The sequence below is a fragment of the Malaclemys terrapin genome, chromosome 8 (assembly GCF_027887155.1).
Source record: "Malaclemys terrapin pileata isolate rMalTer1 chromosome 8, rMalTer1.hap1, whole genome shotgun sequence".
Taxonomy (NCBI): domain Eukaryota; kingdom Metazoa; phylum Chordata; order Testudines; family Emydidae; genus Malaclemys; species Malaclemys terrapin.
In genome coordinates this window covers 49868668-49894218 of record NC_071512.1, presented here as the reverse complement: position 1 = coordinate 49894218, position 25551 = coordinate 49868668, and the positions used below count along the sequence as shown (strand labels likewise).

The 25551-nt window shown below is 41.4% G+C and overlaps 1 protein-coding gene across 6 annotated transcripts in view; it reads left to right on the top strand.

Annotated features, from left to right (window-relative positions):
• Positions 1 to 25551, top strand: part of RC3H1 (ring finger and CCCH-type domains 1) — a 104071-nt gene that overhangs the window by 65557 nt on the left and 12963 nt on the right. For 4 of the 6 annotated variants that reach the window (XM_054036961.1, XM_054036960.1, XM_054036957.1 and 1 more), the window contains exons 4-17: positions 189 to 428; positions 2463 to 2638; positions 4667 to 4867; positions 5511 to 5643; positions 8844 to 8962; positions 10672 to 10784; positions 14559 to 14840; positions 15148 to 15359; positions 17153 to 17535; positions 19163 to 19327; positions 21223 to 21375; positions 24427 to 24640; positions 25115 to 25205; positions 25332 to 25467. In XM_054036961.1, the coding sequence (XP_053892936.1) occupies positions 189 to 428; positions 2463 to 2638; positions 4667 to 4867; positions 5511 to 5643; positions 8844 to 8962; positions 10672 to 10784; positions 14559 to 14840; positions 15148 to 15359; positions 17153 to 17535; positions 19163 to 19327; positions 21223 to 21375; positions 24427 to 24640; positions 25115 to 25205; positions 25332 to 25467 (2618 nt within the window). The remainder of the gene's footprint in view (positions 1 to 188; positions 429 to 2462; positions 2639 to 4666; positions 4868 to 5510; positions 5644 to 8843; positions 8963 to 10671; positions 10785 to 14558; positions 14841 to 15147; positions 15360 to 17152; positions 17536 to 19162; positions 19328 to 21222; positions 21376 to 24426; positions 24641 to 25114; positions 25206 to 25331; positions 25468 to 25551) is intronic. The other 2 variants (XM_054036959.1, XM_054036962.1) reach the window with 2 other exon arrangements.

The following is a 25551-nucleotide window of genomic DNA, read 5'->3' as shown; positions in this document are numbered from 1 at the left end:
GGTTTGGATGTAGTGTTCAATGCACTAAAATGAAGTGCAGCAGGAGCTGGTTAGAAGATGTTTAAAGTGCAAAACACAGAAGTTGAAAGTTGACTTGGCTAGAGGAATGTGATACCTATAGGGCATTTAGATAATCCTGCAGAAGGAGAAATTTAGCTCACTGTCTTTGTATGCTTTTTTTTCTGAAGGTGTGGGTCTGAACAGTACCACTCAGAGTGTGCTAAGTCGCCCCATGCAGAGAAAGCTTGTAACGCTAGTTCACTGCCAGCTAGTAGAGGAAGAAGGGCGGATCAGGGCCATGCGTGCAGCACGGTCACTGGGTGAAAGAACAGTCACAGAGCTCATTCTTCAACATCAAAATCCCCAGCAACTCTCTTCCAACCTCTGGGCTGCAGTGAGGGCCAGGGGCTGCCAGTTCCTTGGGCCAGGTACGTACCAGTGAGATGACGAGTTCTTCTGCAGTAGCAGGATTCAGGGATTGGGGGGGGGGGGGGGGAGGGGAAGATGGCTGGAAACTGCCTTGGCAGTGTTATTGGGCGGTGGCTTCTCTTCAGATATTTTGCAGTAGGTCTTCTGATTTAATGATAACTTTGAACTATTTTTATTGTCTTTCAAATATTTTTAGAGCTTATTCTGTCTTTTTGCAAAGCTCCAAAAATCTGATGTCTTTAGTTGTTGACATGAACAGAGAAGACTTGAGTAGTTTACCTCATGGTGGATTTAAAAATCACTAACTTTAACCATGGTTTAAATCAGCGAGCAGGAAACCTTCATTTAAGTGATTAATTTGCATTTGTACTTTAGGAAAGAGAAAAGAGAGGTTGATAACCATTAAAACATATTGATTTGCAACTAAATAAAGCTTCTACACTGAATTTGGTACTTCTTTTTGCTAGCCAAGAGAGCACACAATACTTATACATGGCTATATAAGCAATTATAACTAAGGTTAAGATTTTTGTCATGGTTATTTTTAGTAAAAGTCAGGGACAGGCTGTGGGCAATAAACAAAAATTCACAGAAGTCCATGACCTGTCTGATTTTTACAAAAAATAATGGGCCGGGGGAGGGGCCTGACGGGATGACTGAAGCCTGGGGTGGGGGAGAGGAACAACACATTGCTGCTCCTGCCGGTCTCCCGCCATCCAGGGACTGAGGTGGAAAATGTCACAAAGGTCTCTGGAAGTCATGGAATCCATGACCTCTGTGACATAACCTTATCCTTAATTGTAGCTTAATGTGCATATTCTTAATGTTTGTTTTTACTGTGTTAGAAAATGGTGAATGGTGCATTTTTTTATGTAATAAATGATTTAATTTTTACTTGTGATTTGTGTACACCTGCGTTTGGATGGAAATTAAAATAAAGTGCATAATTTTTTTTAGTTAAATATAACTACCTTAATGTGTTTGTATACATCAGAGAAAAGGATTATCAAAAAAACTTTTGCATTTAAAACTGATTTATTAAACAAAGGAAGTATCTGTAGCTAGTGACTTGAACTGATTGTTTGTAGTCATCACATCCTTCAAGATTTTAGGACTGGTAGATTTCATCCTCTGGTACCTCATTTTTATTCATAGATTGGAAAAGGAAAACAAGGTTTCCTGCTTTTACATCTCCCAGTTTATTTCTCAACTTTGAGTGAACTAATCAATGAACTGAACTAGTTGAAATAAACTGAATTAAAATACTCTGTACCTGCAGAAAAGGCTCTTGCTGTCGGAAGCTGGTCTAGCACTTCAACAAACTTCTGCGAGTTCAGTGATTTGACATTCTTTAAAACTTTGGCAGCAAGCATGTAATGGTTGAATTATTTTAATTTAGTTTAAATAATTGTAATAAATTAGAATAAATTTAGGCCTCAATATAGGCTTTCATAATTAAACATTTATTTTAAATAAGTTTATTTTTAAAAAAACTTATTTAATTTAAGTTTAAAAATCTATTTTTGTCCACCCTGGTTTGCCTCTTCTGTTTGTTCTTGTTTTGCAAGAACGTAGCTCTAGTGAGGAGAGCACGGCATTAGGGATGAGTAGATATGAATTCTTCTCTTAGCTCAGCCCTCCTCTGAAAATGGGGGATTCCTTTTTCCTCCTAAGCTCATTTTAAAAAAAAAAAAAAAAAAAAGAGGGCTGGCTGGGCACACTCCATCTGCTGCTCTGTAACATGGGACCAACAAGCTGGGGGGCTCTGACTACAGCGGGATGGGAGGTAGTTGAGAAGTTTGGTGCTCAGGCAGCTGGTTTGCTGGTTCCTAGCTCTGCACCCTCCTTCCAGTATTAATGCAAGAGTCTTGTAAGTGTCTTCCACATGCCCCACTACCTTCTGGGAGCTTTGGAGTGACTTTGCCTGCCCCTTTCGGGTACCTACTGCACCCATTTGTAGAGAGAGCATGTTATTAGTGCAAGATCATTCTTGATGTTTCGTTTTTATTCTTTTGTTGCTTTGTATTTTCCAGCAATGCAAGAGGAAGCACTGAAGCTGGTTCTGCTGGCTCTGGAAGATGGATCTGCTTTGTCACGAAAGGTCTTGGTTCTCTTTGTGGTGCAGAGATTGGAGCCACGATTTCCTCAAGCTTCTAAAACCAGCATTGGGCATGTTGTCCAGCTTCTTTACAGAGCCTCCTGCTTCAAGGTATGAAGTAAACCCTGTTTGGAGGTTCCACAACACAAGGAAGATTTACTTGTTGAACCCCTAGAAAATGCTAAAAGACCTCATTAAATTTGGAACCACACACCAATCTGTCATGCAAATAAAGAAGGCTTTCGTTTGCTTGCATCTTTGAATTTATAGTTATGCTATACCATTAGTTATCGGTGGTTATTCATTATCAGTTGTTCAGTCAAGCTGGACAGGCATATTGAGTGGGGTCCCGCAGGGATCATTCCTGGATCCGGTTCTGTTCAATATATTCATAAATGATGTAGATAATGGCAGAGTGTACACTAATAAAGTGAGCAGACAATACCAAGCTGGGAGGGGTTGCAAGTGCTTTGGATTAAAATTCAAAATGATCTGGAGAAATGGTCTGAAGTAAATAGGATGAAATTCAATACGGACAAATGCAGAGTACTCCACTGAGGAAGGAACAATCAATTTCCCACATACAAAATGAGAAATGACTGCCTGGGAAGGAGTACTGTGGAGAGGGATCTAGAGGTTATAGTGAATAACAAGCTAAATATGAGTGAACAGTATTGCGGGCGCGTGCACACCAAAAAAAAAAAAAAAAAAAGCAAACATCATTCTGGGATGTATTAACAGGAGTGTTGTAAGCAAGACACAGGAAGTAATTCTTCCATTCTACTCTGCACTGGTAAGGCCTCAGTTGGAGTATTGTGTCCAGTTCTGGGTGCCACACTTTAGGAAAGATGTGAACAAATTGGAGAAAATCCAGACAAGGGTAGTAAAAACTATTAAAGATCTAGAAAACATGACCTATCAGGGAAGATTGAAAAGAATGTTTGGGGTTTTTTTAGTCTGGAGAAGAAAGAGAGTGAGGTGGGACATAAGTTTTCAAGTACATAAAAGGTTGTTACAAGGAGGAGGGTGAAAAATTCTTCTCCTTTAATCTCTGAGGATAAAACAAGAAGTAGTGGGCTTAAATTGCAGCAAGGGCAGTTTAGATTGGACATTAGGGAAAAACTTCCTAACTGTCAGGATGGTTAACCATGGGAACAAATTGCCTAGGTAGGTTGGGGAATCTCTCCTTGGAGATTTTTAAGAACAGGTTAGACAAAATCTTGTTAGGAATGATCTATTTATGACATAGTCCTGTCTTGAGTGGAGGGGACTGGATTAGATGACAGATTGAGGTCCATTTCAAGTCTACGATTCTATGATTAAATGTATAAGACACTTGTATTTTTAGAATGGGTCTCATTTATGAAGTCCCAAATGTTCAGAGTTTTCACAGAAAGGGACTTTGGGTCTAATTTGGTTTTAAGTTGCAAGTGAAATGCAAGTTTGGGCTCAGAGTAGGTCACAGTGGATGAACAGTACCAAATTCACCAAACAAATTAGCTTTATTTTCTGTCTGCTTAGGAGAGACTTGCTGGTAGAATACCCTAGGATATGTTGACTGAGTTGTATGTATGGTGGTTAGGGTTGAAATAGCGTGGGGTGCTGCACGTCAAGGATGAGATTCATTGGCACAGCTGCATGAGGGAAGCCTATGCTGTTGCTGACTCCATGTTTTTATAGTATGTCCATTCTTCTTTGCACAAAAATTCACCAAAATGAAGTTACAGTGAAAAGAAACTAAACTGAAATTATATTGTGTTGTTGCTGCTGGTGAGATTCCCAAGATGAAGTGAAGGAACTCCGGCACCATCATGATGGGTACCAGTGTAAAAAATCTAGAATGCAACATTTCTCTCTCTAACATCTGGAATCAGGCTTCAAGTCAATGATGTTCCATACATCTGGGTTGATGTATTCAATAGTATTTCAATATACGAATATAGGAATGCTTATCCCTTATTACAGTCAGGAGGAACCATTCTCATTTGTTGGTGTTTACTATGTAGCATCGTGATAGTAATTAATACCCTCTGGGGAGGAGGGAACTTAGTACTAATCTAAGAATTTATTTGCTCGAAGGTGGCACTGCCATCTGATTTATCCCTGGCTCATTGTGATGGGCAACTTTCTCCCCATCAGGTGACTAAACGTGATGAGGACTCCTCCCTGATGCAGTTGAAGGAGGAGTTTCGTACCTATGAAGCTCTGCGAAGGGAACATGATTCCCAGATTGTGCAGATTGCCATGGAAGCAGGTTTACGCATTGCACCGGATCAGTGGTCCTCGCTGCTATACGGAGATCAGTCCCACAAATCCCACATGCAGTCCATCATTGACAAGGTAAAGCCACCTCAAATCAGCCCGCCCATCTGTTCTCTTTCCCAGCTCTTTTGTAACCTAATACTAATCGTGAGTCAATAAAGGGCTAGTCAACATTTCAAATGTTAGTGGTGCAACTGGAGAGCTTCAGTGTAACTACTCACTACAATGATGGGAGGCATTCTCCCATCATCCTAGTTAATCCACTTCCCATAGAGGTGGTAAGTAAGAAGAATTCTTATTACTGTTACCTTGTCGTCTGCCCCCCACCTTCCTTTCTTTTCTTTATTACACTTGTGTTAAATTAGGTTGAAAACTTCTTGGTCCAGAGGCGAAAGAGAGATTTGGGCCTTTAGTAGAAGTCTAGCACAATGGAGCTCCAATTCTTGTTGGTGTCACTGGATACTACTGGAATATAAATGACTTAGAACATCCAGGGAAAACCCAAGGCTCTGGTGTATCTTTGCTTGAGGTGTAGTCTTGCATAAAAAAGGGGAGTTCCCTTTTGGAACTAAGAAAAAGTGAGCACATGGTGAATGAAATCATCTTGGGTGAAAATGAAATGAAACAATTGGAAAGATGACTCTGTGACCTACTGGCACAGCCTGCAGAAGCAGTGATGGCTGCCTTGCCTGTAGAAAGTTAATTGTTACAATTTTTTAAGTTGCAGACCCCAGCCTCATTTGCACAGAGTGTTCAAGAACTAACCATTGCTCTCCAGAGGACTGGAGACCCAGCCAACCTGAACCGGCTTCGACCTCACCTAGAGCTCTTGGCAAATATTGACCCTAGTCCAGGTAAACCTGTGAACATCCTGTAAAGTCATAGTAGTGTCTGTTTAACAGAATGGCCTTACTGTATTAGCTGTTTATTCAAAAACTGTGTGTCTTGAATATTCTCTACAGTGGTAGGTTCTCAGAATTTTGGACTTCACACATCTTTTTTTAATCAGAAATCATTTTCCATGAAAGACTTATTGAGGAATCTTAATCCTGATGCTCTGGAACTACATAGAGTAGGAAAAGGTCAGGCTAGATAGACAAGCAGTTCGTTTATTGTGTGAAGTGTCATGCCATTTTGCTGGCTACTCAGAAATTTTGAATGACTGTTGAAGTCCACCAAGATCACAGAATGAGAGAGGAACCGTGCAGGGGGAAGGAAGTGGGGAGAAAGAAAGTAGGGACTGGGAAGGGGAATCCAAGTTGTGGGGAAGGAAGAAGAAAAGGGAGATTGGAGAGGAAACTTGAGGGGAAGGCAGCAGGGGAAGGAAATATTGGAGAGGAGAAAATAGATGGTAAAGGGTAGGTGGATACCTGAGAGAGGAACCTAAGCTCATGTGGCTGAAGATTGCTCTTTACCCACCTGTAAAATAAAATATATAACCTTAAATGAAATCTTCTCCCCAGTGGTGAGTGGGAAGCTTTCCCTGGTGAGTGGGAAGGCCTAAGCTATCTATTACTGCAGGAAGTGATAAGGGGTTTTGGTTGTTTGTAAAGTTGACTCTTACGGTTGGTCCATATTTGGAAAGTTCTTTTTGCAATCAGTGCTTAGCAGCCAAAAATTCAGTGCTTTCTTCCTGAATCTGCCAAAGAGCTCTGCTACTGCTGTTTACGCCTGTGGGAAAGAAGAGTAGAGTGAATTTGACAGCATTGCTGCTATTCAATCCCTGGCAGCGCTGGAACTATCAAGTACCATGGCAGTGTTCTGGACAGTGGCAGTTGCTGCTACTTGAGAAAACTAAGACACAGAAGAGAGAATTGAGTAGAGAATAACAAAATAACACACGGTGACTGCAGGAGTATTGGTCATGGAAATCCTCCCCTTTAAAGCACCTAGGTGGAATGGGAGGGAGAATATCAGATCTTCCCCCTGCCTACTTCCTACTCTGGTGCCAGGAGAAAGGAAGAAATCTTTTTCACTTTCTGGAACTACAGGAGGGCAGAACTTCAAATGTATCAGATTCCATCTTCTATAATCAGCCTCGGTCTAGTAGGTGTGATCTGTGCCCCTCCCTTTCCCCAGCAGATGAGACTTCAATGGATCGAGACGTCTCATCTTGATGATGTGCCTGTAACCAACTTACATTTTTCATAAATATACTAGCTAGAAGGTGTCTGATAAATTAAAGATTTAATGGGTGTAATGACGTTTAAGTATGTTACAAGATTTTGAGACTCCATGTATGTAGAGCATTTTGAGATCCACTGATTCAAGGCATGTGTGTGTGCGCCCGTGCCCAGTGGTATTATCTTCTGTTGGATTAGGTTAAATAACTGGAAGAGAAATCAGCCAGATAAAAGAATAAATATCTATTCTGGCTGATGGCCCTATAGTTACTGATTCTGTCATGTATTAAATAGTGGTTGATTTGTGGAGTTGTATTGTTTCACATCGGGGCGGGGGGGAGAATAACTTGTGGTGGTTGGCAATGAGTGCCCCTCTAGATGATCTAGGACACGGTTCCCAAACTGCAGTAAGTGTATCCCAGGGGGTTTGTGAGACATCTCGGGCAGGGTTGGGGGAGATGCAGGAAAAACTATGTAATGGTGGATTTTTTAATTTATTAACTTACTGCATTTTCATAATAGGCTACTCAGATGAAGCTTTAAAATTGTGGGAATTTTATATAAAATACAATATAGTAGAACCTCAGTTATGAACACGGGAAATGGAGGTTGTTCGTATCTCTGAAATGTTCATAACTCTGATTGAAAAGTTGTTCTTTCAAAAGTTTTACAACAGAACATTGACTTAATACAGCTTTGAAACTTTACTATGCAGAAGAAAAATGCTGCTTTTAACCATCTTAATTTAAGTGATACAAGCACAAAGTTTCCTTATCTTGTCAGATCTTTTTTAACTTTCCCTTTATTTTTTAGTAGTTTAAGTTTAATACATTACTGTGTACTGTTGGCTATTTTTTTTCCATCTCTGCTGCTGCCTGATTGCATACTTTCAATTCCAAATGAGGTGTATGTTGACTGGTCAGTTCCTAATTCTGCTGTTCATAACTCTGAGGTTCTGCTGTAGTTAATTTACTTCAAGATGTACCAATGAGAACGCTGATGTTCAGAGCCCTCACCTCCATTCACCGTACAGCACGGGTTCAGTTGCCCAGCATCTGTCCAGTCTAACTGAAATCAGAACTTAATCAGGGTGTTTTGTTTCGGTGTTTTTTCTGGTTGTATATGCTGCACTATAACTATATTTGTATGTAACAGTGAAATATGGACAAACGGCTAAAGAGCAGTAGTGTTAAGAATACAAAATATCCGTGATGAGAAGGGTAGGAGTATGCGGGCAGCTGGTAGATCTAAAAGGGTGTACTCAATAAGAAAAGTTTGGGAACCTCTGATCTAGGGTAATGTTGATGGACTTTGTAGAGCATATTGCCTAAAATAATATCTGTGAGATATAGGGCCTTGCAGAAGTATCATGCAGCTGGAGGACAGGGCCTGTCGTGCAGAAAAGACCCTGCTTCCAAAAACAATCTACCAAACACTAATGTACGTCAGAGCTGTTCTGTCAGAGTTAGATATATTAAACCAATATGTTTTTGGTGCAGCATTGTACAAAAGAGTGGTGTGAAAGCAAAGAATTTGATGATGCTTTCTGTGCAAAAAGACTTGTGCGCTTGTCAAGTTTCTATAATACTGTCAAAATCAAAATATGTGCAGTGATTTTGCTTGTCAGTCTCTTGAAGCTGAACTAGGAAATAAAGCACCAGTGTTTTCTGAATTTTTTCAAACGTGCCAGATACTGGCTTGCTGATTTATCTAGCTTGTTGTTCAGCTTAAATGTTCAATACTGAGACTGTGAGGGTGTTGATGATGATGATGATGATGATGATTATTCCTGGCAAGGCACTCCTTGAGGCTTGCTACTTAGATTTTTGTGTGTTTGGGGTTTTTTAACATTGAAATATTCTTGATAACCAGTCATGGAAACACCTTAATTTTAATTGTAAGAAATTTTCTGTTTCTTGTGAATGCTGCAGATGCCCCACCCCCAACATGGGAACAACTAGAAAATGGATTAGTTGCTGTGAGGACAGTGGTACATGGACTAGTTGATTACATACAGAATCACAGCAAGAAAGGAACAGATCAGCAGCAGGTAAAGACTGGAGCATTAGGAATCTGGGAAACTATTAGCCTCTAAACTTTGTTTGGAGCAAGTGGCATGGATTTATTTGTATGTTAATTCTGGAGACCTGGCTTCAAATATACTTCAATAAAACAAGTTTGGGAGTCTCGCTGTAGTGCCTAGTGAGTATTCTACTTAGTAGGCAATCATCTCACACATCTTTGCATAGTAGATCAGGAAGAAGAGAAGAAAATCTAATCCATCTGAAGCTACAGGGAGATCAATAGGCAAACCCCTTTCCAAAAAAAATCTTTGTGCCAATGTTGCTTTTTTTAAAAACTGGCATATTTCACACATGAGATGGCACCTTTTCAGGTGCCAATACCTGTACTTATTCCTTGTAATGGTTCTGTAAAGCTTAAACATTTGGAACTCGGTGAAGTGCTATTATAAATCCCCAAACTGAAAACCTTTGTTTCAAGAACTAATTGACGTAGCTAAAGAATGTTACCTATCACATAATTTACCAAACCTAGTAGTCTTTAAAGCAAGGAGCTCCAAGGGGGATGAAAATTTGCATTAGAATGGGATTGTAACTGCAGCCTTAATGTGTGGAAGCCATCACCTATCCATATTTTTTGTGCGCAGCTGGGACAAGAAACCAAATCCTCCTCTTCCCAAAAAACAGGCCTGTGCCACTTAGCTAGCAGAGCTCTGTTTGCTCATCTCTGATAGAAATTTCCTTCTTTTTTCTTATGTGCAACTGGCCAGAAGAGGGCAACATGCTCACATACACAATGCACTCTTCAGTTCCCATTGAAGTAAATAGTGGTGATGGGGAAATGCAAAATGCCACTGACCTCCATGGACCAAGATTGGCTCCCAAAATGTTCACACACACATTTAATTTTATTTATCAACTACTATGTTGTTCAGATACAGCCAGCACAGAAATTTTCAATGAGAGGTAACTAATATGTGAAGTTCAAAGGGGGTAGTAATAGGCCATTTTGAGATGGAGGGAGAGTAAAGTGTTTAACTGGTAAAATTTCAAGTATGGGATAACTTGTTAATCTGTAACTCAAAAACAGCTTGATGAATTTTCTGCAGGCTTTGAAGAACCCTTTTCCTTTGTCTGCTAAGTAAAAATGGCCATTTTAGGCTAACTCAGATTAATGTAGATTAACATGAAAATCAATTAGGTATTTGGGTATAGGTGTTAATTTAGCAAGTTTTCTGCCCTCAATGTGAAATTCTGGCTTGCTTCAGTGATGGTAGCTTCCACAGTACCTTATGGTGTTTTAGCCCCAACACTCAATCTGTGATTACTAAGTGGTTATTTTATAATATGAAAAGAGACACCAAGCTGCTTTCAGAACTGCCAGTAATGTTTTGTCCCCACTTGTTATCTGAACCCACAGGCTGTTCCAATCCAGCCTCAATAAATAGTTTTGCTTATGGAATCACTGATATGGGTGAGTCATTTAAATCTGTCACTGGATCTGCTGACATAGTACCTAATTCTGAGTCCAGTGTACAGTTGTATCAAATTATCATACACACAACTCCTTCAATTGCTCATCTTGCCTGCGGCCGTCTCTGAATAAAGTTTGTCAATAATTATTCACTTTGAACATCCTATTTTATTGAGAGCATGGTAGTCTAAATTACCCTCTTGGTTAATTACGTGCATTAATTTATACTCAAGTGCCTTATTTTGTTGTCTTTACTCTTCATAGCCTCCTCAACACAGCAAGTATAAGACATACATGTGCCGAGACATGAAGCAGAGAGGAGGGTGTCCCCGTGGAGCCAGCTGCACCTTCGCACATTCACAGGAGGAATTAGAAAAGTAAGAGTGCCTCATATAGTGAAAACCTTTCCTTGCCTTTTCCCCCCTGCCATTTGCAATGGAAGCCATTTATCAGAATTTTGAGAATGAGGAAAGGGATGGGTGGGGGTGTTCTACCAGTTAAGAGGTTTTTCTGGTGCTTTCTTAAACTCTCAATCAACAGGCTTTCTTTTAAGATTTTGAGCTTGACATATACGTAGTTCTGAATGTAGAATTCAGGCTTTGCCTTGTTTGGCAGTAATAAAGCTATGAACAGTTGAAAATCATGTAGCAAGTATACATAGTGCATTGTTTTTGTTCCTGATTTTAACCATACTTCCAAAGTGTGCTGCTTTGACTGTTCCCAAGTGTTTTTCTTGTTACCTCAATTTTATAATCAGGTGAGAGAGGTAGGTTGGAGCCGGTAATTTTTCAAATCTTCAGCACTTTCTTGGTCTTGTACCTGAAGCCTTTACACCACCTTGAAGAGCTTGAAACTCAGGGTTAACCCTGCTCAGAGTTCTCTTCTTGCAACAGTAACTCTTTTCAACTTGTCATTTACACAATGGCTTTATAAACCATGAAAGCTAATGTTACTACATATTGAAATGCCATCTGTGCAAGTGAATCCTGGGATAAATAAATTATAAAAGCTGTAGTTTTAGAGAGAGCTGAATATTTGAAAGAGCAGAATTCTTTTTTTTTTTTTTTTTTTTTTTTCCCCCACTTTTTAAAAGCTAAGTAGCGGTGATGCTTTTAAAGACTATTAGAATTTCATTCTGTAGTTCAACATTTATATTTTATATGGCTTATAATTTCTCAAAATTTTGCATTTTGGGCTGAAATTACTCATGAGTGTTCTCAGCTAAAGGTTACCTTTTTTAACTTGGAAGAATACCAATTCAGATATTTAGAAATGTTACTTCATGGTCATGTTTTAATTTTCTCTTTTAAAATTAAAGAGAAAAAACCAGTGCCACATTTTGATTGTATAAAATTAATGAACCACAATTGTGCCCTCTTATACATTAGAATAAGATCTCTTTGGGAGGGGATGCTTTACAGCTTGATAGAGTACTGTACTCATAGTTGGGAATATAATTATCTTTTGTCTTCAACTGTGTTCTTCTCTACTCCTAACCATGGCTCTACCTGTCATCCTCACAGGTGGTCATGGTATATAGATGAACTTTGATAGATGAAACAGGGAAGAGGCTGAAGTACCGGATGTAGAGATCTCATGTAGTTTGATCAGCTATGACACACAATTAGTAAAAGTCCTATGCCATCATTGTGATGGAAATGATTTTCTTTTCCTTCACTGTGGTGTCCATAAAGTACTGATTGGAAAAGCTGTTCTAGACAGATGGTATTCTGGTAAATATAGGTTACTTCAGCTCTGAAAGAGTTGAGTATATGTGCTGTTTTTTCCAACTGTTTTGAAGATGAGGTCTATTGTATCCAGACTCAATTGGCAGCTTCAGTGACAGTAGTTCTGTTTTCGGAGGGGGAAAATGTCATCTCATCTTGAGTTTCAAATTGTGTGGTCACTGAAGTTCTAAAGGTGGCTGAATAACTTGGAGCTGTGTTTCTGATCTGTGCCTTTCTCTTCTGCTGAACTCCAGTGAAGAGCCATTTGATTCATTATTGGTATTAGAGGGTCAGTGCTTTCCTAAAAGAGAGAAGCAAGGTGTCAGCATATCTTAAATGAACTCTTGCTAGAGACCTATTCAAGAAACTGCCTCTTGCTGATTGTCTCTTGTGTAGCCTTCTTTTTAGAGGAAAGTTGTAGTGAAGCAGCTCCGGTAATGCCTGGAGTCCTCAGGCTTCTGTGGGCCCATTCCAAACTTGGTTTCACAACTGCTTATGAGATAGTCAGCACCCTGGTTTCATTGGTGGATTATCCTCTCTGGCAATATGCAAAGACCAAGTGTCTATGTTTCAAGTATATTAGTTGCCTTTGAGACTTGGTATATTTGCAGACTACAACAGGGATTCATGGAACTGCCTGAATGGCTTTTTCCTCTGAGCAGAAAAAAATACCACCAGAGGGTGATATTGTACAACTGCTATTCTGCTTGAAGGCTTTCTCATGTGACATGCCACAAGGATCCATTCTGTCACGTTTTATTGAATATGCGTGAGACTGTTGGGAACATGAGGTGTTCCAGCCTGCAGTGCTTTGTGTGCTAATGAGACTGTTCTACAGCTCCTTTTCATCATATCCAAATGATGTGCACTCTACATTCCCTGTCTAGATGAAATTGGGGCTGTCTGGCTGAAGTTTAACCCAGATGAGACCTTCGTGATGCTGGCTGGCAGAGGGTTGAGTTACAGCCAGAGGAGATGGAAAAGTTGATGTATGTTCCCTTGATTAGAAGGATTTGGGCCTGCTTTCTGTTAGTGAGCTGTGCATTCTTTCGGTCCTGATGGATCCTCACCTGCTTTTGAATGGATTAGTAGTAACAACAAACAGCGCTTTTTTTTTTTTTTTTTTTTTTAAATCTAAGCATGGCAAAACTACAACTGTTCCTCTCAATGCAAACTTCACAAGCACTACCTGTGCCTTTATCACCTCTAGATTGGATTACTGTTGTGCTGTGCTTGCACCTACATCTGAAGACCTCTCAGAAAACGCACTACAGCAGAATGCAGCTGTCCACTTTTTTTTAGTGGCCTTTCTTGCAATCTTGGCTGCAGTGTTGAGTCTGCATTAGCTTCTGATTTTGCTTTTGGGTGCAATTAAGGTGCTGGTTTTGATTTATAAAATCCTTCTAAGTTTTGGAGTCTGCCTTTGTAGGAAATTCTTATTGTTCAGTCCCAATAGTAGAGACCAGTTGTGTTTAAGCTAACACACCTCCAGATTTTAATAACTGAGCTGATGCCAGGACATCTTTAGTAGAGGGCATTCACCTGGAATTCGCTCTCCGGCCTAGTCCAACAGAGCTCTCGTCTGCTGTTTTTTCAGGGCATGCTATAAAGTTCATATTTGCTCAGGCTTTTGCCAGAGGAGGTGGGGTTAGATTTATTTGAGGATGGGGAGGTTTGAATTTTTATCTTTGAATCTTAAGAAAACACTCAGTTTATTTTTCAGTGTAAATTATGTGTTGAATATTGTGCATGAACTTAGGTCTCTCAGCATATATTGCAAATGTCCTAAAATAAAATGTGATCACACAACACTGAGTGAAGTGACCTATTAAGCAAATAGTAGGATAGAAGAGTGTTTTCTTCCCCTGTATTTTTTCATTTTGTAATGCTATGTAAATACACTAGATTGTATACTGTCTGTTGTGACCCTTTTCCTAAAACCATAACTGCACAGATGTAGTATTTTGAACACCTGAATGTATGTATGTTCCCATGTAAATGAAGACCCTATTCTTGTAATGTATATATGCAAGGAGAGAACCAAATTAGATTTACTGTGGAAATCTTAACTCTGAAATCCCTGGAACACTGTAATTTAAAAAACAAAACCAAACAAAAAAAAACCCACCATCCTAAATATTGCATTACAGCTTATTTTGCATCTTAATATAGGCACATAATCTTTGCTGAATATGTAGTATACATACTCATTCTTCTGAAAGAAAACATTTTACTAACATTTTGTTCAAATAGCACCAAGAAACTCCAGTCCGCCAGATATTAGCAGTAAATTTCTGGCAAAGCTTCAGGAAGCTTGAATTAAAAATTGAAGCTCTTTCTGTAGCACCTATGTGAAAAATCTTGAAACCCAACTCCTTCTAGTTTCTTGTTTCATTTTTTGGTGTGTGATTTCTTTTTCTGAAGATTTCGTAAAATGAACAAACGCCTGGTTCCCAGAAGACCCCTGAGTGCCTCCTTGGGCCAGCTAAATGAGGTGGGCCTGCCTTCAGCAGCTATCCTCTCGGATGAAGGGGCAGTGGACTTGCCCAGTAGAAAATCCTCTGCCTTGCCGAATGGGATTGTGTCTACGGGCAGCACAGTGACGCAGCTTATCTCCCGAGGGACCGACTCCGGCTATGATTCTGCTCTGAAGCCAGGGAAGATCGACCACCTTAGCAGCAGTGCCCCTGGATCCCCTCCTGACTTGTACGGATCTTCCTAACTATTGTTCGAAGTGTCGTTTGTGTAAATGTGTGATGGAGGAAATATAAGGGACAGTAAATCCATTCTAGAAATGAAACGACAATTTTCCTGCCTTGCACCTTTAGTGATTAAAAATGGCCTAGGGAAAAAAAAAGATGCTTTACTTCCTGCTTTTTATAAGGAAAAGTGGTGAGAGCCATCAAAAGATGGAGCTTTGAACTCATACAATGTTTAGACATGTTCAGTATTGAAAGCATATCAAGCTGTATGATGTGACCTAATCATTATTGATGTCTTCCTTCTACTTTAGGCTGGAGTCTGTCCCCAAGAGCTCTATTTCTGCCTTACCAGTGAACCCCCACCCTGTGCCCCCGAGAGGATCTACAGACCTGCCTCCAATGTCCAAGCAACTCCAAATGGTACCACGAGGGTCACAGTTGTATCCTGCTCAACAGGGAGATGTGTTTTATCAGGATCCTAGAGGATCTGCCCCACCATTTGAGCCATCACCTTATCCACAAGGTAAGAGTGTTGGGGTCAGTTCTCCCCCCACCCCTCATTGGTTCTGTGCCTGTGCTCCCCCTTTCACTAGTGATTTATTTAACCTCCGCAAATTTGGGTTTTCCTGTGGGAGCATGAAGGATAAATGCTTAATGTGCTAACAGCATAGTAAAATGGAAGTCCAGCATGGAGAAACAGTACTTTAGTGGTAGAATTTTCTTTCAGTCTAAATAATAAATTTCTTTTGCGATAGCATTCAGCCAGTCACATCCAGAGGGGATTTTGTGCAATTAAATGAGAACTCGCTCTTCTGGTTTTTGTTAAGTTTGCACTCATCCAGCATCATAAGTCTCTTTTGTCACATTAAAAAAGTGGATGAGATGAAGTGAAGATCACAAGGTATCGTGGAAAATGGGAACAGTAACTTCCCATTCAGGATGTTTATAAGACTTCATTGATGTTAAAATATTTTGGAGTACTCAGATGAAAGGTTCATGGCTGCTGCAGAAATGTTTGCACCGGAAAACGATGAATGTGGACAAGGAGTGGAAGCCATAGGAATAGTTTAGAAAAGAGAACAAAAGGGCAGTTCTGGAGGAGGAAGAGAATGCTGGGGATGGTAAGGATAAGAGAAGGAAGTACTCCTTTGAAGAGACGATTCTCATGATTGAACATGAGTCAGGCTGAGGAGAAATAGAAATAAGGAAGGAGAAATTAGGTTGAGGGGAAAGAGATGGAAGGAGTTCAATATGGTTTTAGAAAGGAAAGAGAAGGAAGAATAAAAGCAGTATACCCAGAGCAACAAATTAAAATGTATAATATTTTACTTCATGTACAAATGGGAAATCTGAGTAATCCACAAAATTTGACAATGACCCCTTTGTTTACATATGGGACACTGTTCTGTCAAGTCCAGATTTTTTCCCCCTCATACCAGTTCCAGTCCTAAAAGGCTCCACCCTCCATTTTAGCCCCAGATATTTCAGCTCTTCCAGCATTGTCAATTAACAGAAAAAGGGAGAATTAACACACACAATTACCCCATGATTGTGGAAAGGTTCTCTCCTGCTAGGGTGCTCTTGTCGAGTTATGGACCCTTAACTGAGTTCAAAGACACATACAGCAGGATAATTCCCACAAAAGGGCAGTCTGCCTCGGGCCCTTCCTTCCTTCAGGGCGAGGCTACTGAGCAGCAGCCATCTGAGGAGCTCCTGCCTTTAGTCAACCCTTTCTCCAGCAGCTGGGGTCTGTTCTCCTCCCTGGTCAGCCACGAACTGTGCTGCATTTCCCCCTTTTTAAGCTCCTCCCTTCAAAGCTTCTTGAAAAATGTTGCTCAGGCTACTTGTGCCCAGTTGAGTGCTAGTCATTGACTGGCAGGATCATTCACGTGAACTTGGAGGGACACCTAATGAGTTCCTTCTGCAAAGTTGTGGGAATTATAGTCTTTGGGCCCAGTTGTGGTCTAGGCTGAAGAGAGCAGGCTGCACCTTCTCACCTGTGCTGGACTCAATGTCCAGCTGCTGTGGCTTGTCTCCAGCCATACTGGCTGGTTTGGTTAATTTAAGCATCACTCCCTGGGCTCTAGATCAACCTTTGCATTCTCAAATGTCTTGTGGGTGATTTAGAATGACTTTTTCGTATATGAAAATCTATTATTTATAGCACTAAGATGACAGGTGTGTGGTCAAGAAATGACTTACTGATGCCCCTTTTCAAGACAGTTGTAGACTGAAATTTCTAAGAATAAATTGTGGTGAACAACTGATATGTCCAATCGTGTACTGACTTTTTGTATCCTTGTTACATAAATTCAGGTGTGTACTATCCTCCTCAGTCCTCACAGTGCATGTCTCGTTTTGTTCGACCTCCACCATCTGCTCCTGAACCTGGTGGTCCTTACTTAGACCATTACCCACCCTACCTTCAGGATCGTATGGTGAATTCGCAGTACGGCACACAGCCACAGCAGTATCCTCCCATGGGACAACCTATGTACCAACATTATGAGAGCCGGCGTGTGTACCCCTCTGCCCAACCATACCAGCGGGAAGAGATTGTCCGAGGAAGCCCTGTGCCCATTGACATTCCACATGGAGCTGTACCTCCCTATGTACCTGAATCCAGAGACCGATACCAGCAAGTGGAGGGTTATTATCCCGTGGGTCCACATCTCAATCAGATCAGACCATACCACAGAGTACGGTTTTCTATATACTTTTGTAGTTTTGCTCAGAGAGAGAATGTTAAGGGAGCGTTAATTTTGGGGAACTGGGCACTTTCTGAAGGAGGGGAGATGAAGCACTTTTTAGGAGAATTAAATGCTTTAATTAGTGGCTCAGGAGTCTATTTTCCCCCCACACACGCACACCGTGTGCCAAATTTTAAAATTCCTGATGGTGACTGATGAAAACTAGCATTGGTGGTGGTCACTCCTGAAAGAACATAGTGCCATATAAATCATTTCAAGTAAAGAAATGTCATATGTTCACATGAAACGCTTGATGACCCTGACTTTTGTGGCAAAATAAAATTTGAAGATAGTGTCTTAAATCTTTTGATTTCAAGTGTAGTGACATGGCTGGAAACAGACATCCTCTTTTTATAAACAGTGCAGATACAGCATGGGCACATGGTAATGTGAGAGATTCCATGCACTGCCCACTCTTGACCTGGAGAGACTGCCTCCAGAATAGGCCAGGAATTCTGCTTTCATGACCCTTCTGTACTTAGGCCCTTGACTGGGATTGCCAACTGGAGTATCCGTGTGTTATGGCTTTGTGTGGACATCAGTCCAGTGGAAACTTGAAAGAGACCAAATTTGCTGCCCATAAACCACTTGATGAAAATAGTCACTCACTACATAGCTAGATTCAGATGAGTGATGTGGGGATTAAGGGCTCTGTATCCCATTATCTGGTCCATGAATGAACTTAAACTTTTCAGTTTACCCAGTGTGTAGCTTCATCAAGTCAGAGATTTGATAAATCTGTTCAAGTGGTATAATTCTGTTATAAGATATATACAGTATCTCCAGATATCCTAATTAACTTAGGTAAGGTTATATCCTGCAGAGTTGTACAGCTACTGTATCCAAGGATGAATGACTGCTTTGGCATTCTTCACCTTGGAATGCACAGCCACTTGAAAGCTAACTACTACACGCCACCCACAAAGGAGTGTAGTTTGCAAGACAAATGTTTGGCCCTTTTGTGGGTTGAGGATCAAAAAAGCTAGAACACACTGCACTAATGGGGGTCTAATCAGTTTTGGCAGCTTGTGTATGTTCTGTATTTCTAGGGAAGCTTGCACTATCACCCATGTGTCAAGTATCAGAGGGGTAGCCGTGTTAGTCTGAATCTGTAAAAAGCAACAGAGGGTCCTGTGGCACCTTTAAGACTAACAGAAGTATTGGGAGCATAAGCTTTCGTGGGTAAGAACCTCACTTCTTCAGATGACATCTGAAGAAGTGAGGTTCTTACCCACGAAAGCTTATGCTCCCAATACTTCTGTTAGTCTTAAAGGTGCCACAGGACCCTCTGTTGCTTATCACCCATGTGAACTCTCTCTGTGACTAAGATGTCGCAGTCTCCAGGACAACTTTAATGAGCACTAAATTCAGGCAAAAGTGTAGAGAAGTATCTTGCAAATAGAATTGTCTCTCCCTCCCCCCCTCCCCCCCCCCTTCTTACAATGTGAACTGTGTTCTGGTGTTATACATCTTTTTTTTATTTCTTTTTACCGCATTTTTCCTCTTGTAGGGTGGTGATGCTCTACTTTGTGTGTTACGTAAGTTACTCAACATGTTGTTTATATTAAAACTTTAGGAGCCTTATAACCGACTTCCACCTCCATCTCAAACCCATCCCAGCCTGGATGAGCTTCATCGCCGAAGGAAGGAAATCATGGCCCAGTTAGAAGAAAGGAAGGTGATCTCCCCACCTCCCTTTGCACCATCACCAACTTTGACTCACCCCTTCCACCCAGAGGAGGTAAGCATATTTTTAACCAAGCTTTTGGGTTGTTGATATGGTCATAAATTAGTTTAGGGGTGTGATGAGTTCCCCCCCCAGGGGTGCCTCCTGGAACTGGGGTACCACTGTGCCCGCCTAGGCTTTCTTTACACTGTACTGCTTTGACAGGCCCTCAAGCCCCCTCCAGTGCACATACAGATAGGGACACACGCAGCTGCAGCTACACACATGCTGAGATCAGCTCTGCATGGGAAGGCTCAGCTAAGGCTCCTCCCAGTTCCTAAGGCATGCACCCACTCCAACTGCACAGCGTAAGCTCATGAAATTTGCCCCCTCCCTCAATGTTGAGGAAAATATGCAACAGCTTTCTGCCCCCAGTTATGATTTCCAGGTACTGGTTTTAGACAAAACAAAAACAAATTTATTAACTACAAAAGATAGACCTTAAGTGATTTGTAAGGGATAGCAAACAGATCAAAGCAGATTGTTTTTGTTTATTTGCTGGGTAATCTAAGCTTAATATATTAAAGAGATTGGATATGAGCAGCAAATTGTCACCCTAATTGTTGTTTTAGGCAGTTTTCAGAGATTCTTGAGGGCAAGCTGCATTTGCTTGCAGCTTAAAACCCCAGATATTCCTTTCACAGGCTAGAAATCCCTCTAGCCTGGGTTCAGCCCTTCTCCCCTCATGCAGTCTTTGTTCCTCTGGTGTTTCCTGCAATCTTCTTGGGCAGGGAGTCAGTGAAGACCCATGATGATGCCTTAAATATCGTTTGCATATGGCAGGAACGCTTTGTCTCCCCTTTTGGTTTCCAAGCCCGGTCAGTGGAAAAACACTGGTATTCCAAGATGGAGTCCAATACCAAGTGACTTGATCTCATGCCTCTGTAGGGACACAGTAGCCATGACTCGAAGGATGTTTGTAGCATCCTCAGGAAGGCTCTGGGTGGGAGATTAGCCTCCTCTAAGACCTATTGTTCTCCCTAATGGCCCTTCCCTACCAGCCATCTAGACTGAGTGCATTCTGCCTAGTGGTTGTTCTCCAGGTGTAAACGCATTTGTAATAGATGCACAGACAATATTCCTAACTTCAGATACCAATATGATACATGCATACAAGTAGGATAATCATATTCAGTAAATCATAACCTTTTCAATGATATCTCATATGACCCATCTTGCATAAAATGCATCAGCTATGCCATAACAATATCTCAATAATATTCCTATGAATAATATGGGGTGTAATGCCACAAGGAATATGCAGTGTTAAGAAGTGAGTTTCTTTCACTGATCATGACCTTCTGAAAGGCTAAGATGAGCCTATAGGATAAGAAAGGGTCTATTAACAAGTTAGCACAGTACTGAACAATAATAAATCTCCTAGGGTCTTATATTAAACATTTTAGGGAGACCTTTGTGCTCCAGTTATGGAGGTCCATATGGTGACATCTGAGGAAGACTGTTCGTGGTTCTCCATCAGACCTCTAATCTATCAGTGGTCCTTAGTTACCTATTTATGCAGCCCTGAGAGCGATCTTGCTGCTTTAATGTGTGGAGGCACTATTAGATTGTTTTGAATGTCTCTGTTAATGACCGGAATACCATTGCTAGGCTTGGCTTTATTTACACCTGATATGGATAGAATTAAGTAATAAGGCAAGTCTTCAACTAGATCAAGGTCAAAATGTTACCTCTTCTTGCTGTGCACTGAACATTTAATACTGGGAGTCCAGCCAAGTGATTGGAATTTCACAAATAATATGAAAAATAAGTTTGCAGTTTCCTATAGTACATCTGGTTGAAGTCCTGCCAGCATCTTGATTGAAGTGAACTGTGTCACAGGAGTCAACAATGCCTGCGATACGCCTCCTGCCTTTTACTTACAGAACCAGGTTTTTGTTTTTGTACAGTACTCGGATGAAGACCTGAAGGTAGCTGGGAAATACAAAGGAAATGATTATAGCCAGTACTCTCCTTGGTCGTGTGACACCATTGGCTCCTACATTGGAACCAAAGATGCAAAACCCAAAGATGTTGTGGCAGCAGGGAGTGTAGAGATGGCGGTAAGTTGGGATGCAAGAATGCAAAAAAAGTTAAATTGTGAGGGACCTCCTTTATTTATTAGCTAGACTGACTGCAGCATGTGCCTCTTTCTCAGACCAAATGTATCTGACAGTCAGGGATAGTTTTACAGTTGCAGCAAAATGCTCTGTTTTCAAAATGAGAAATTGTTCCAAAGCCACAATATCATTTCTATTTATCTGTTTGTTCTCTCGGTTCTGGGAATAAGTATAAACTAATAGCTCCTACCCGACTTGAAGCCACTGAATGAGTGAGATACTATGATGTTATGTCATCAGTTTCTCAACACTAATTTGGAGTCCAGAAATTATTTGTAGAGAGTCCTAATTAGTTGGAGCTGCTCACCTTTTGTTTCCTTCACTGAGATGGAAGAAGACCTGAGGTTTTAAAAACATTCTGGGTGCTTTTATGGTCATGGTACAAGTTAACACTGTTTAGTTGGTTTTTTGCTTTATGGGTTAGCTCAGTAACAGTCTTTTTTGGGGTTCAGGACCAAGAGAACACTCCAAATATTTCTCCGAAGTGCTGCAAATGTAACATGATACTGCAGTATGGTACTGTCCTGAGTGCCTTTCAGCATTTTTCTGATTCCTCTCTCTTACACACAATCCAAAGCTGCTATTGACTGGAATTGCTCTGCTTTAAAGGATATGAGAATTCTTAAAAAATTAATTAAAAACATAATTCCTGTTCCCCTGCACGAGTACTAACTGGCCCAAATAGGCATGCCTCAGTGGTGCTATATTTCTGCAGGACTGATTTTGCCAGGAAGATTGCCTGCTGGGGTATCACATTTATTGGGAGCCAGTGATTGCAAGGGAAGAAGAATAAGGCATGGATCTTGAAATAACACCACATTTCCACATGACCCCTAGTTAGAAAAACATTGAGAAAGTGCTGAAATTTGTCCTTAGTAAACTTGAAGCAGTCACACACAACCTTAACATGTTTGCTTTTTTGAAAAATGTATATGTGTAACTCATCTTCATTGTGACTGTCTGTAAATGAAGCAGAAGCCAGTTCTCTTTTTTTGAGAGGGGGTGGAGGAGGTGGAAGAATGTTCTTTATGAAGAATTCCCCTGTTCCCTCCCCTTTATTGTATATCCCACCTCATTTCTTCACTGTCCTATGTCGTGGTGACCTGTCTTAGGACAAAGACAACTGGATGAGACTACTTTTCAGAACTCATCATTCTGTGATATGCTGCTTCCAGTATGAATGAGTTCTCATCTGTCATCTGGCTACCACCTGTCTGTCTGACAGGATTTTCTGACCAGCTCCTCCTCCTCCTCTGCATTCAGGCAAGTTTCCCCAGTTGTTCTCCTGCCTTACTGGAAGCAGCTGCACTTGGTGCTTCACTGCTGAGTTGCCCTCCATCTTTCTCACCTCAGTGGAGCTATGTGGATCGGGGAAGGCAAAATTGGTTTACTCCCAAAAAAAGAAGGGTGAGAAGCATTATAAATGCCTTTCCCCTACAGCTTTGGGTAGCTGGTCTGTTTTGTTTGTCCTGCACATTCTCACCATGCAGAATTGCCACTGCTAGGTCTGGGAAGTGGCAGGAGGTATTCTAAATGAAGCAATTCTTTCTACTTCAACAGCCCTCTATGGACTTGGGAGCTGTCCTGCAGGTCCTCCTAAGTTTCTCCCCTGCTTCCCTTCACCACCCAGAAAGACCAGGTCACAGATGGGGGCTGACAAGATATCCTCCACCTTCAGTGTGTCATCCAGTCTCATGGGTGGGAGGGAGGGAATTGCTTTTCGTCACCACAAAGGAAATTCCTCCATCTGAGCCATATACTGAATAAATAAATAGGGCCTTTGCTGCCTCGCTGCTTTCACCCTTCCACTGAAAAAGCTTGGCAAGAATCTCATCATTGGGATCAGGTGACCTCCTGAACCCCTTTTTCTGTTGTCCATTCAAGAGACTTCTTTCCTAGGGGCAGGAAAAGCCTCATCCTTCTCTTTTCTCATAGTCTCTCAGAGAGTGAGCTAGAATCAGATCTGAACCATCTTCCTGTACTAAGATCCTTTTTCCTTCCTGGAAAACCATAGTAGGGTCACGCCAGAGGAGTGGGGTTACTTGGTCACTCATGTAATGAAACCTTTATCTCTTTAGAACAGAAATCCTACAGGGATTGAGGGTGGGGGGGCGCTAATATTTCCCTCCCAAGGGCAGCCTTGACTTTCAGGACTTGTAGCTACTCCACCCAAAGGTGAACTTAAAATTTCCCATTCTGAGTCCAGAGACCTGCATGAGGACACACTGTCGTGTTTTGACACCTGGATAGGAAGGTGAAAAGTGCTGTTAAACAGCTCTTTAGAGTGGGTGCTACTCAAATTACTACTGTAGTTTGTGCCTCACAAACCTCAAGGGCAGCCATCCTGTGCCTCCCAAAGATACCAGGGGACAAAGCAGTTGCCTCCAAACATCCCTCCTTGTTAGGTAGGACATCTCTAAGTGACTTCTTTTTAATTCTCTGAATGGCATGATTCAAGGTTCTGTGCATTTAGGGGCGAGCATCCTGGCTACTCCCTCCCTGCATCGGTTCCTGGGGCAGCTTACCTTTGTTTCCTCGCCACCACTTCAATGGAATTTGGAGAGGCCGTTAATTGATGAGGGCTTCAGCTGCCAAGTTCCAGAATGGTTGCCTTTTGAGATTTGGAAGGAGGACCACTCACTCCAGTCGGCTGTGTCTTCTCTCCTCCTCACTCTTGTCCCCCACGATTCTCCCTTTTTGTCATAGTAGCCATCCTCCATCTTAGTTTCTTTGTAGATCTTCCTTATCTAGGTGTGGTCGTTGCTTGTTCTGAGTTCTGACTTGAAAAAAACAGGAAGCCTGTCTGGATGCTGAGAGGAAGGAACCAGGTGCAAAAATCCCATCATGGATAAGCTACCACCTGACAGATACCCTGAGCAAGACTTGTCCATACTGGTGTTGGCACATTCTGGAAGACAAGCAGCAAGGAAAGAGACAATTCATATATTCTGTTACTGCTGTGGTCAACTTTATTTTTCTTTACCTCTTGTCCAGAACATAGATAGTAAAGGCATGCGTGACCAGCGGTTGGACTTACAGAGAAGGGCAGCAGAAGCTGGGGACGATGACCTCATCCCATTTGGTGACCGGCCAACTGTGTCAAGGTTTGGGGCCATCTCGCGTACTTCCAAAACGATGTACCAGAGTTCTGGCCCCATGCAGGCCATGGCGGTACAGGGAGCTTCCACCAAATCTATCAACATTTCAGGTATAACTGCTACACGTGGTTATTTTTCTTTTAGCATAGTTTTATTTTTAGTGTGGTAGTATAGTGCGGGTAAAAAATGCCGTAGGAAATATTTTGTCAGAATCTTCAATGGTACCTGATGTTACCAGGTTCTGATTAATAAATTATGGATGGAAATGCCAGTTGGTCTTGTGTTTCAGTGAGGAAACCTCCTCCACCTGTTTTTCCTACAAGGGTTACTGTACTTGCAGGGAGCTGGGGAATGATGATGATTTTTTTACCATCTGAAAGTATGCTGTATATGAGAGAGTTCAGGCATAGCATTCCTATGGAAAAAGCATTTTGGCGATTAAACTAATCTTTCTTCCCAGCTATTACGGATATTCTTTGCAACCTATATACCAGTCTATTGGATTATATATGGGATAGTTCTGTAACTCAAAGCATTGTAACATGGCATGTGTTATCTGGGTAACTCCTTCTGTTCTTTTGCAGATTACAGTCCGTATGGAACTCATGGCGGCTGGGGAGTTTCTCCATATTCACCCCACCAAAACATACCTTCTCAGGGACGCTTCAGTGACAGGTGGGAATGTCTATCTCAGGCACATGCTCACTCTTTTTGTCTGTACTTATTCTGTTTATAGTAGTTTCTTCATTACCAAACTTAGTAAAGCTATTTTCTTTCCAATCCCTTTCCTGCCCCTCAAAGGGAGAGATTGTCCATGTCAGATGTGGCCAGTCACGGGAAACCCTTGCCGTCAGCTGAGAGGGACCAGCAGCTCAGGCTGGAACTGCAGCAACTAAACCATCAGATCAGCCAGCAGACGCAGTTACGAGGACTGGAGGTTGGTACCTGTGCCTTGGAAGGGGTATGAGAGAGCAGGAGAGAGATGGAGTTAGCAGGTTTGCTTACGATAAGCCAGAGACTC